The sequence below is a fragment of the Labeo rohita genome, chromosome 18, assembly GCF_022985175.1.
Source record: "Labeo rohita strain BAU-BD-2019 chromosome 18, IGBB_LRoh.1.0, whole genome shotgun sequence".
In the NCBI taxonomy this organism is placed as follows: domain Eukaryota; kingdom Metazoa; phylum Chordata; class Actinopteri; order Cypriniformes; family Cyprinidae; genus Labeo; species Labeo rohita.
Window position 1 is genome coordinate 24,826,287 of NC_066886.1, and position 13,655 is coordinate 24,839,941.

Sequence of the window (13,655 nt, forward strand, 5' to 3'; positions counted from 1 at the left end):
GATATACTCTCCATTTTGGTCAGCAAAACCCTACCAAATATAGTTATATCCCTTTGAAGCCACAAGTTCAGCATCTTTTTACATTTATCAATATTTCTAAGAATATTTTATTTTTCTCTTATTTAGTTTCGGGTGACTGTAATACCCAGATATTTAACTTCTGTTTTGGGTTCCTGTATGTAGATACATATACATGCTGCTACGCTTCAAAAGAAACCTAACCAGCAAATATTCCCATATGGTTCTTCTTTGTTTATTTTGGGAACCAAATAAGGAACTTTCTTTGTAGGCTAGGCTTCTTTGTAATTAAAAACTAAGAATGTTCCCAGAAAGTTCTGCAAGCCAAAAATCTTTAACTGTGTATAGGGACAGTTATTTACATCATTGTTCTGTTTTTCTTTGTTTTAATTCCTTTTCTTCATACTTGTATGCCATATCTTAGAAAAAAACTACTATTAAAATAATAATGAACACAGCAGTTGCTAGTTTAAACTCATCAAATGCTCTGAAATGTCATTTTACAAATTTTTTGAATTTAATTTGAATGGTCAAACAGGTTTATAAACCCAAAATGAATAGAAAAATAAAGTTTCAGGTAGGCGTTTGTTCGTGTGTACGCGGTGCATGCTGGGACTGCGGGTCCTCCACGCGCGCCTCCATCTTTAAACCCCAGAGAAAAACAGCTTCCGCTCAGCCGTACATACACAAGATCCTGCGATCACATCCACATTTATGACATATTAACCCTAGCTTTGCACTTTAAATCGACATATCACACTAGCAGAGACCTGAGGAACTCATGGGAGGCGCGTTCGCTGCATTAAGACCTTTATTTCTGCATTGACATACATAAAAACAGAGGCGGAAAAGCGGCGACGAGCGCCGATCGCAACTGCGCATCTCTTCTTCTTTTGTCTATCTCTCTCTCTGTTTTCTCTTCTCTCCCTCCCGATGCCCGGAGATGAGTAGTGGAAGATGTCGGTATCGGGACTGAAGGCCGAGCTGAAGTTTCTGGAGTCCATTTTCGACCCGAACCACGAGCGCTTCAGAATCATCGACTGGAAGCCGGATGAGCTGAGCTGCCAGTTTAACGTGACCGGAGAGAAGCTGCTCATTATTCACTGCAACATCACGGTATGACGAACATAAAGCAGCAACACACCATCCGAACACGCCAAAACACAGGGCTGCCAGATAGACAGCGGGTTTGGCCGCGTTCCAGTCCCTCGGTAACCAGAACACTAGGTTTCGAGTCAACAGAAACCCTGTCAGTCGTCAGGAGAATCCCTCACCTGCTGGTTAGATAACTAGTCATCTTGTTAGTGGTCAAAATCAGCTCTTGAGCGTCGCATTAAACTGGTTTAATTTTGGTAAACATCTATGTATTGACACAATCTTCACGCTCTGTTTATTGTCTTAAAGTTAATTTCATTGATAAATGCCCGAGGAGTCAGTCTGGTAGGGTGTGAGTTGGATATAAAGTGCGTACTTTGGTGTCCATTATTGACCCAGTTCTGGTGTCTTGTTTCATGGCTTGTTTTCTTAATTTCCGGATGCCATTTTCTGTTGCGTGAGAGCGACACTGACGTCAAATTACAGCAGCAGATACTCAAACCTAGTGCGCTCACTATGTAGACAGCATACGATCATTCTCGTGGAAGGGTCCTTTATCCTAAATTAAAAAAAAAAAAAAACAGATATATATTTGCCCATTTTATACAGTAAACCTAATATTATTTATATGGGTGAAATATTATTTGGAAAATATTTTGCTTCTGTTACTTTTGCGTTAAGGTTTTCTATTAGTTGTGTTACTATTCTATAAATTACTTTAATTAATTGGTTTATTTAATTTAATAATTTTGTATTATTATTATTATTATTATTATTGTTATTATTATTATTATTATTATTATTATAAAAATAATTTACATTTTCCCCCAGACCTCTGATAGCAGCCGAGCAGGAAGCACACGTGGTTTTGCGTTCACACCTTTTTTCCGTCTAACAGTTCGCTTACTGCATGCTGTCGACAAGATGGGGATACGAAATAAAAATTTGCTGACAATTTACTTCACCTCAGGCCATCCAAGATGTAGAGGAGTTTGTTTTTTAATCAGATTTAGAGAAATGTAGCATTACATCACTTTCTCACTAGTGGATCGTCTGCAGTGAATGGGTGCCGTCAGAATAAGTGTCCAAACAGCTGATAAAATCATCACAAGAATCCACAAGTAATCCACACCACCCCAGACCATCAGTTACCATCTTGTGAAGCCAAAAGCTGAGTGTTTGTAAGAAACAAATCAATAGTTAAGACATTTTGAACTTCAAAACATTGTTTATTTTTATAATATGTATTATTGCTTTCTGACAACAACCATTCACTGCAGAAGATCCACTGGTGAGCAAGTGATGGAATGCCGAATTTCTTTAAAGCTATTTTTTTGAGAACAAGGACATTTTAAGCACATTTTAATTTTTTGGTAAACAGTTCCTTTAATGGTGCAGTGACAAGATCAGTTAATTTACGTTAAATTAAGACATGTCTAGGGATGCACCAATATGAAAAATTTTGGCTGATACCGTAGGGGGGCACAATATGACCTAAAATAAAAATCTCAGGAATGGTTTAAAAAAGCGCAGCGCAGAATGCCTATACTGCCATGTTGCCGTCAAATACGAAAGTTGCCATGCCAACGTGCAGCTGTAAACAAAAGCTTGCAGCGCTTTCCCTGGCTCCATGGTCTTCAGATTGGTCCACTGTTTTAGAAACTGACATTGATGAGCGGCGCTGCGTGTTAACTTGACACAGCACCGCTCACGTGCGACATGAGTGCAACGGTCATACACGTCCATATAGTGCTGACCACGCATTTGGTATTATGTTTTTAATGGGAAGATATTAACAGTATTAAAATAAATATATAAATAAATGGGAAAAATAAGAAGGTTAGAATTTCAGTTTCGATTACTTTTTGATTAGTCATCCAGCCTTACAATACTGATAATTCTTTATATTTGAAAGCTGATAATGGATATGTTGCCCAATAAATATAAATCTAAATCTGAATCTGAATCCAAATTTGATATAATTTTTAGAGCCTGATACAAAGAAGTTTCACCATTAAAAGCCATGTCTCAAAAACTTAAACATAAAGATCAAAAATATATAGCAGCCTTTGAGCCCATTTAAGTTTTATCTATTACAATTTTATCTATTTATTAATTCAAAAAAAAAATAATGAAATGAAAATAAAAGTTGTGGTTATTATTAATAATGCATAATGATTTTGAAAAAGAAATATCCTAAATTAAAGTTCCAAAGTTTTATGTTAGTGGATTAATTAGGCTACATGATTGTATTTAGATTTTATACAACATAACAATGCGCTAAAAAACGGGTGCATAAAGATTCCACAATATTATTTATAGTAATGTTCTTATTAAAATTTCATGTAGCCTAAATGACAGACTTGCCCTGCACATGTTGCACTTTACTGTGTTTTACTTTAAGTAATTCCAATCACATTTTAAGCAATTCAAAACCGTTATTGGGAACGCAAAGTGTTCTCTGAAGGAAACTGCATTATCGGCTTTAATCTGCATTATCGGGCAGATTTGCATATAGGGCCGATAACAACATTTATCTGCCAATACCAGTATGGTGGCTGATATATTAAAGATGGGAATGTTATAATTACATCAATACCAGTCACAAGTTCAGACACAAACATTCCTTTATTACTACTGTTGTGCAATTTACACTAATGAGAAACTATAAAATAAAAAATGTGAGGGTTATGTTTTGTCCTTGCACAAATCTGAATTTATTTTTAGTAATTTTGGATTTGTAAATCCAGAATTATTTGTTTACCATCAAGTAGGTCTTGAGGAAAATGAAATCAGTCTGAACTTTTCACTGGTCGGGCACTTCACAGTTTTACAGTATCTCTTCGCACTGTGGGTAGTGAGACTTATCTAGTTGAAATCTTGCCAATTACCTGCTGACTGATCTTTTAGGAGTCCTACCCGTCGACGCCACCGATATGGTTTGTGGACTCCGATGACCCAAGTCTGACTCAAGTGCTGGAGCGGCTGGAGGACGTCAGGAAGAGCAGCACACTGGTAATGGCTGACATCCTCACACTCATGTGACCATACCATACAGTAGGGCTGGGTGTAAATGATAATCGTGTCATGATTTAAATTTATGAACATTTAATCTAGCAGCAGAAATGAAGGCGATGGTAGCAGTCAGTCTCTAATAATCTGCATGCTCTGCGTATTTCTGTGTGAATGCCATAGTTTCATATGCCACTCAAACTCGTGTGACACTCACAGTGTTCAGTGTCTCAATATGAGGCATGAGCACATGAACTTCATGTCCAGAGATGCTCTGAGAATCACTTCAGCATCTTTACAGTGTTTACTTTGAGGAAAAACTACCATCAAACACACACTGAAACTCACAGATCTTCACAAAGTTCAGTTTAACCTTATGATATATATTTAACCAGTCTGTGTTCTGTCATAAGATCTCGATCACTATGTATATATATATACAGTAGATCTCTCTCTATATATATATATATACATAAGATCTCAATCACTATGTGTGTATATATATATATATATATATATATATATATATATATATATATATACACACACACACACTGCTGTGCAAAAGTCTTAGGCCACTAGTATTTTCATCAGCTAAAAAATGGTTTAAAGTCAGTTAAAGTCGGTCTTTTGCTGTAGTGTGTCAGTAGGAAATATCAGATTACATTTCCAAACATTCATTTTGTCATTAATCGTAATAATCCAGTGAGATTTTTGTTTGCACAAGGAGTCTGACAACAGCGAGTGCTCTGCACAGAGATCTGATCTCATCATCATCCAGTCTGTCTGGAATGACATGAAGAAACAGAACAAACTCAGACAGACTAAATCCAGAAGAACTGTGACAAAGTCTCCAGGATGCTTCAAGAAACCTACCTGCAAAGCTGCAGCACTGTTAAAAATTTTAGGCACTTGTGTAAAAATGCTGTAAAATGAGGATGCTGTCATAAATAGATTTTCTTTATCAATTACCTTCTGTTAACTAAATGAAATCAACATGTTGGTGCGACCATTCTTTGCGTTTACAGCAGCTTTTGCCCTAGGTGCACTTGTGCAAAATTTTTCAGGTAGCTTTGCAGGTAGGTCTCTTGAAGCATCTTGGAGACGTTGCCACAGTTCTTCTGGATTTACTCTGTTTCAGTTTGTTCTGTGTCTTCATGTCATTCCAGGAAGACTGGATGATGATGAGATTAGATCAGTGTGGAGCACTGGCTGTTGTCAGACCAGGTTGTGCAACCAAAAATGTCACTAGATTATTACAATTAATGGCAAACAGAATGTTTGGAAATGTAAACTGATATTTTTTTACTGACATACTACAGCAAAAGATAGAAATAACTTACTTTAAACCATTTTTTAGCTGGTGAAAATACTAGTGGCCTAAAACTTTTGCACAGTACTATATATATATATATATATATATATATATATATATATATATATATATATATATATATATATATATATAATATATTAAAAGACTGTTCAGTAACTAAAGTTGTATTAATTCATTTCATTAGACACAAGTTGGTAATACATTTACATGAAATCATAATGGAGAATACAGAAAAAATGAAACGAAAAACACAATTTAGGGAAAAATAAAATGGATTTCATTTTGTCAGGTTTGTTCACATTCATTCTTAATGTCAAACAAGCATGTGGACAGCATTTTAATCCCCATAAATGGTTGATGAACATCATTATAAATACCAGTATCTAATAATATAATAAAAATTGCAATTTCTTCCAGCCCTTTCACTCCAGGATGCCAGACCTTTCCTTACTTTAAGGTGTATTTAAATTCCCATTTTATGGTTCTGTGTGATAGTAAATCACACAATTTGTAATATCTTCAATGTGTGTAATCTCAATGATAGCAGTGTGGTTCAGAGCAGAGCAGGTGTTGTAATCATGATGCTTTGAATGGCAGTAAATAGTAATTACAAGCCTAGCTACACTGTAATCGAGTAGAGCGTTACACAACAAACTAAATCATGTAATATGAGTGTGCACAATTGGGTGAGCTTGGGCTGATCATGCATCCTTCAGATGAGGCTCAAACCTTCTAAAGGTACAAGTCTCTTTAAGCTGTGCCTTTTTTAAACTAAAGCTTTGCTTTTGTCTGCTCTATTTGTTGTCTGTGATAATTAACTGGGACGCACAGCACCGTTTTAGACTGACTGCATGTGTGATTAAAACAGGACAGTGGACCTCCATGAAATCATCTACATTTAAACTGATTAGTTTATACAGAAATGACCAATCTGTTACTTCTGTGAAAGTTTGCAGAATGTTGATGCAAATGTTTTTCATACAACTTATGATACTATGTGCAAGAAACAGACTTGTATTAAAAATGTTTATTCACTTGATCCTTGTCTATGCAAATATCAGGTTTGACATTAAGGTAAGTGCAATTGGTTGTTACATGTCATTTGACCAATTAGGATTATAGGGCTTCTGAAGACATAGTAGAGTGCACAGTCTGTGTATTTTTTGAGTTGGACGGTGTTGTCATCTTAAGCTGTTGTTGTATGGAAAAGAGCTGCATCAACATTCTGCTTAACTTCTCCTTTTGTGTTCCACAGATAAAATTACTTTTTTCATAGAATAGGTTGAATAAGTGGTGACAGAATATTAATTATAGTGTGAAGTAACCCTTTGACAGCTTAGATGTCTCCTGATTATGTGGAGCTCCAGGCTCATGTAGTTCACCAGTCTTTAGTCAGAGGCTGTACTGTAGTCACGTTTATTCAAAGAAAGTGCAGAGGGGTTCATGTCAGACTCTCATGGTTCACTTCTTGACAATAATGCACTGATTATTTTTAGTCACGTGACCCAGAAGTTTAGGTTAATTAAGGGTCAAACAGGATCCTCTGTCCATCTTTGTAGTTGACATGTCAAAAATGGGATTCAGGAAAAATTAGGGACAGGTTTTGTGGTTTGGTTTGGTTAAGTTTAGATAGGATTGTAAATGAAGTGGTAAATTTTAGGTCAACAGTATGATTAAATGTGATGTATTTACAGAAATTAATTAGAGCCCGGGCACCAATGGCGCGAGGACCCTCTTGGAATTGCTATGTTTGTTTCAGATGTAATTGCATGCAGCTATTTTTTTTTTATTTTTTAAGTACAACATAAAAAAACATGTAAACAATATGTATGTATACACTAAGTGCATTGTGTCCGATAATCAGAGGGTTGTTTTAGGAAACACTGTTTTAAAAGTTTGGAGTCTGTAAGTATTTGTGTGTGTGTACTTGTTTTTGCTACATTGTGGGGACCAAATGTCCCCACAAGGATAGTAAAACCTGAAATTTTTTACATTGTGGGGACTGGCTTGAGGTCCCCATGGGTACAAAAGCTTATAAATCATACAGAATGAGTTTTTTTGAGAAAGTAAAAATGCAGAAAGTTTTCTGTAAGGGTTAGGTTTAGGGGTAGGGTTAGGGTAAGGGGATAGAAAATACAGTGTGGAGAGTATAAAAACCATTGCACCTATGGAGAGTCCCCACAAGGATAATAAACCAGACATGCGTGTGTGTGTGTGTGTGTGTGTGTGTGTGTGTGTGTCTGCTCACTAAGGCTGCATTTGTTTAATCATAAAATAGTTAAAAAAAAAAAAAAACTTAAATATTATTATAATTTAAAATGGCTGTTTTCTGTGTGAATATGTCGTAAAATGCAATTTATTGCTGTGAATGTGATATTTTGAATTTTTTTTTTTTTTTTTTTTTTTTTTTTTTTTTTTTTTTTTTTCTTCAGCATCATTACTCCAGTCTTCAGTGTTACATGTTTCTTCAGAAATCTGCTGCTTAAGAAACATATTATTATCAACAGTTATTGGAAACAGTTAAGCTGCCAAATATGTTTGTGGAACCCATTATGGATTTTTCAGGATTTTTTGATTAATAGAAAGTTCAAAGGAACAACATTTATGTAAAAGTTATTTACTTACAGATGAGTTGACATGTCAGGGAACCCATCAGAGCTGCTCATCTGACTGCTTTCTTACTTCTCTACAAGTCTTTTTTCTGTAAGAGATTTATTCTATGCAAGTGAAATTTTATCTGCTCCTTTTGTAGTGTTCTGACCAAGACTCACCTTGCCTGCACAGATGACTTAAAGTGAAAACAAATGATGGGAAAGTTACTTTTAAAAGTAATGCATTAAAATATTGCGTTACTCCCTATAAAGTAACTAATTGCATTGCTCAGTTACTTTTTATGGGATGTTAATGCATTACATTACTTTTGCATTACTTTTTCTCATCTGGGCTAGGCTTGTTTGTAGAATACAGAAAGAAAGCAAGAACTTTTAGCAAGTGTAAAAGCCCTTTTACACCAAAAGTGACATGAATAAGCCTCAGCCTTTCTGGATTGCATGAAGAATAGGAGACAGGAGAAGAAAGTTCAACACTCTTAAGCATTAATAATAATAATAAAAGAAGAAGCTTAAATGTTATGTTTATCTAAAGTCATTTTTGTTTATATGGTTGAATTGGATAATTAAAGGTTAGCAGCAAAGACACTGGTTAAGAAAATGAGATTAAATGCATTTAATCATTTTAATCATTTTGAGAAATAATGCATCTGTTTTTGTGTGAGAGAGAAGTAAATGCATGCTCACATTTAGTCTAGAACTACAGCAAGCATCATGTTTATTCGGGGCATGTTTATTCGCCCCTCCACTTAATCCCGATTTCCCTCACAATGGGACAGGAGAGCTGTGCATGGGAAAACAAAATAAGTTGAAAAAGTAACTCAGATATTTTCTTGTAAATGGAAAAAATAACACATTACTTTAATAGGTCCTAAAAAAATAAAATCTGATTACATAACATTACATTTAATGCGTTAACCCCTAACACTGATCATGTGCACATATTACCCATAAAGTCCTGTCATTCTAACCTGGCAAACGCGACCAAATCTTGAAATGTACATTATTACTGTTCAGAACATACTTTCAACTTTTGACATTTGTCACTTACAGTGTAGTTTTTGCCCCATTTCTGACCTTGCTCTCTATAATGATCTTATGTGTTTGTTTTTCAGCTCTTGCAGCAGCTGAAGAGGCTGATCTGTGATCTGTGTCGTCTCTATAATCTTCCCCAGCACCCGGATGTGGAGATGCTGGACCAACCTCTTCCAGCAGGACCCGTTAATCAGGACAGAAAGGTAAACCTCTGACCTTGAATCACGGTGGCTTACCTAAATAAGCAACCGTGATTCAAGGTTCTCAATACCCAAACCAAGCACACCTTTGAGATAAATCCAGTTATAAAATGTGTATTAGTTTTCAGTGTAGGCTAATTAAACCATCACCAGATGATGTCAACTGGGGCTGTGTGATTAATTGTAATAAAAATCATAATAAAATTGCGATGTCAGCATGCAGAATTTCTAAACTGCAGAAAGCACAATTTGTTCACCACCCCCTCAGTCTGCAATCAGAATACAATGCGCATAATTCTAGTGCGAAAACAAAATAGAGCAGGCTTACTGTTACGACATGAAAGAAATCAAAGAAATGGGGTGCTCGTGCACTGTCTGAGATGCACACCAAAAGCATGGACAGAAAGTCGCCTCTTAGATACTGGACCAACACTGAATTTGGTAGGGGTGGGAATCTTTGGGTACAATGACAGTTCGATTAATATTGATTCTTGGGGTCACGATTCGATTAAAAATCAAGTCACGATTTTTTTTGATTTTTAATCACGATTCACAGGTTTTTAATCACATTTTTTGTGCACAATGGACATCAAATGCACCAGTATTTTGATACAAAAACACACTACATTATGGGAAGTCCTGACTCAAGAAATCAGTGTTTCCTAATAACTATTATCTTCCTGATAAATCAAAAATATTGTACACTTCCCATTAGGGATGTGCCCGAATCTAAATCCCGTGTTTGGTACCACAGAACCCTAGGGCTGTGTATTGCCAAGAATCTGGCGATACGATACGTATCACGATACAGGGGTTGCGATACGATATGTTGCGATACACTGCGATACTGTAAACAAGGCGATATATTGGGATATTTCTTATTTTAAGAATAGGATATACTTTAAGGAAAGCTGTAATTAAGAACACACCACTATATGCAAACTTTAGCAAAAAGTTCAAAAGATCAGTTCCTGTAACATTCTTCTTGAATTACTTTTTGTGCAGTGCGAGTAAAGGGGGAAAATAAAATGTTTAATAAAATGTTTCTTTAGTTATTAAATGTATAAAGTGTAAGCCTTTATAAACAGAGTGTATGTATTTTTAGACCCTGCTTTAAAGGTTCACAGTTTAAGCTTACAGTTGTAACATATAAAGGCACTGGCATGTTATAAGATCAATCAGTGCGAGTCTCTTTTAGTCTCGGACTAGGCTTAAGCCTGGTCTGTGAAACCAGGGGACAATGTCATAACATTTTGATCTGAACTTAAGAATTACATCTGCCTAATATCAATGAGAAATAAAGTGCTTGCAGGAATCCTAAAGAAAACAAAATAATTGTAAAACAATAAAATAAATACATGTATTGAATATTCTTAGAAACGTTTTGTTTTGAGAATTTCACAAGTTTTGGTTTTCACAAGATCTCAGTTTGTATTAATGTTCTGCATGAAATCGCCAACTGCAATCGCCAAGGCGGGAGCAGGATCTATTCTTTTATCCTTCATTACTAGCAGCGAACTATATTAGCGATAACATTAGTGGCGTGCCTTTATGCTAATATTTCCTGTCGCTATTTAAGTTCAGAGATAAGAAGACTGCCATATAGCAATCGGGATATAAACTCAAAACGAAGCGTCTGCCATGAATCTTGTATGATTTTTTTTTTTTTTTTTTTTTTTTTTCGATATTCTGTTTTTTAAAAATCGATATAGTATCACTAAACAAAATATCACGATACTCACGTGTATCAATATTTTCTTACACCCCTACAGAACCCTTAAATGGAATAAATACAAGAAAAATATATATTTCAATGCTTTCTCTCTCAATTATATTGTTGGGTAATTATGCTGTATATAAATTGCACGCATCAGAGAGCTGTTTTTAATATGCTCGCTTTTTTACTTTCACTTTCAAGATTTGCGATTGCATGTACTCTGTGTATACACGGAACGGCAGTACTTACCACACATTTTACAAGATTAGATGTTTGTCAGTGGTGCTCAGGATCTGCAAATCATTTGCCATCATCCTATCAGTCATCTCTCCTTACTTTTTTTATCTCTCTGTTTTATGTAATGTAATGTAACAGGCCCCCCCTAGCAGGCAGCTAACCATGTCCCTTTAGTGGCTGCGTAAAATGTATGCTTTGTTTTCCGTTCCTTTGCGAATATGGATTCGGGCGCTACCTCCCATAAAAACAAAAGATCAATAATTACTTGCTCTCGCTGAAAATGGGGCAGGATGTATTTGTTTTTCTTCCTCCATTGCTGTTGCTGTTTTGTTCCGACAACATCATGTAATTATTAGGCCTAGGATAGGCTATTATTATTATTATTATTGTTATTATTAATAATAATAATAATAATAATAAGTAGAAAATCGATTTTTGAAAGTTATGAATCGATGCAAATCGCTAGAAGACTGAATCACGATTCAAATCTGAATCGTTTTTTTTCCCCCACCCTTAGAATTTAGTTCTCTTTCACATCTTTTTTGCGCATTTTATTTTCAGGTCTTCAGTTAACATAACGAGTTGAGAAAGAAAATGCAAGTGTATCAGTCTGCTGGATCTGTGCATGATGTCTTAAAGGGACAGCAGCCTACTTACTGGTGTTTGCATCAATGTTAGTTAGACAACGAAAGACAGAAGAACAAACACTCACTGCTCTTTCGTAATTTTTGTAACTTTATTATGGATTAATTTATATTTAATTTATACAACAAAGACTATGCGGTGTTGTTTTGCATTTGGTCATGTACCTGAATACTACTGCTAGACATGCTTGAATTATATTAGAATTATATATTAGTTATGTTGTATCTATTTCTGTTGTTACTTGTAATTTGTTCTTTTTTAATTATTAGGTGTTTTCTGTTTAATAATGTTTGAACTTTATAGTTAGGCCGGTAGTTTTTTTTTACTGTGGTGTCGTGAAATATAGCTGCAAGCAGCAATTACCGGGGTTCGAGCATTTAAGGCCTTTGAGGTGGTATGCAAAGTTGTTCAGAATGAGGGGATATATCATACAGACAGAAGTGTAAGATCTAGTGTTTGTGTGAATAGATGAGCATTTTTTAACAATTTGAGGCCATTTACCATAGAAATCTTGTTTTTAAAGGCTTTTTAACTGTTATAGCGCCACCTATGCTCCGATCTCCATGAAACTTTGCATGCTTGTTAAGAATCATCTGACACATGATTGCTCCAATTTTCATAACGTTTTGAGTTTTTGTTTAGGTTTTATAGGCTTTTGGATATATGTGGCCACTCCCCTTTTGTAAATGACCCCGTTATAGCTAACCAAAGGACAAAATTCAACATGTTTTTGATAATTATTGATCTAGAGAGTCCAGAGAACATTACTGCAGTGGTTTGATCGAGATTGAGTGAAAAACCTAGGACTAGTTCGCAAAAGTAGGTTTTTCACATATTTGTGAATAATTAATGAACGGTTTGATTGACAGCAATGGTTCTTGAGGCAAAGTTGTTCATCATGAGGAGATCTATCAAGTGATATGCATATTGTGTGGATGTGTGAAACACCACGTGATTACAGAGGCAAGAAATTCGTTAGCGCCAACTAGTGGCCGATTTCTTTTAAAATTCTTACAGACCTTTAGGACCATGAGTCGAACATGCCCAGTGAGTTTTGTTCCGATCGGCCTCAGTTAACCTTGTCTAATAGGTGCTCAAAATTCATAGGTCGATGGCGGCCATGTTTTTTGAGATACGCCAATGTTCTCATAGACCCTTATGGCACATTGGACAGAGACACTGCATACCATTTTTCAGGTTGATTGGACTGACGGTTGCGACGTTATAGCCATTTTTATATTTTTTCTCTATTATAGCGCCCCCAAGTGGTCAAGCTCCGCAATTTTTTGGATTTGACCAAAGGCTGAGCTTTTACATAAGTGTTCTGAGTTTGGTGATGATATGTCATTCTGTTCCAAAGTTATAGCCTTTTTACTAAAAGTGGCCCCGCCTCTTTTGAACGTTTTGGCGCCCCTTTGCGACTGTGAGTCAAAAGTTTAACTTTTTTTTTCATAATTATTGATCTAGGGAGTCTGGAGAACTGTGCTGCAGTGGTTTGATCGAGATCGAGTGAATAACCTAGGACTAGTTCGCAAAAGTGGGTTTTTCACATATTTGTGAATATGTAATAAACGACTTGATTGACAGCAATGGTTCTTGAGGCAAAGTTGCTCAGCATGAGCAGATCTATCATATGGTATGAAGTTCTAGTGTTTCTGTGATTATATGAGCATGTTATAGCAATTTAAGGCAATTTACTTTTGAAATTTCGTGTTGTTGAAGCCTTTTTAACTGTCATAGCGCCACCTATG

The 13,655-nt window shown here is 35.7% G+C and overlaps 1 protein-coding gene across 4 annotated transcripts in view; it reads left to right on the plus strand.

Moving 5' to 3' along the window:
- Positions 1-644: 644 nt before the first annotated feature.
- Positions 645-13,655, plus strand: part of ube2q1 (ubiquitin-conjugating enzyme E2Q family member 1) — a 30,715-nt gene continuing 17,704 nt past the window's right edge. For 2 of the 4 annotated variants that reach the window (XM_051134978.1, XM_051134980.1), the window contains exons 1-3: positions 647-1,134; positions 4,024-4,128; positions 9,186-9,308. In XM_051134978.1, the coding sequence (XP_050990935.1) occupies positions 976-1,134; positions 4,024-4,128; positions 9,186-9,308 (387 nt within the window). In that variant the 5' untranslated portion in view covers positions 647-975. Of the gene's footprint in view, positions 1,135-4,023; positions 4,129-9,185; positions 9,309-13,655 lie in introns of all 4 variants that reach the window. The other 2 variants (XM_051134977.1, XM_051134979.1) reach the window with 2 other exon arrangements.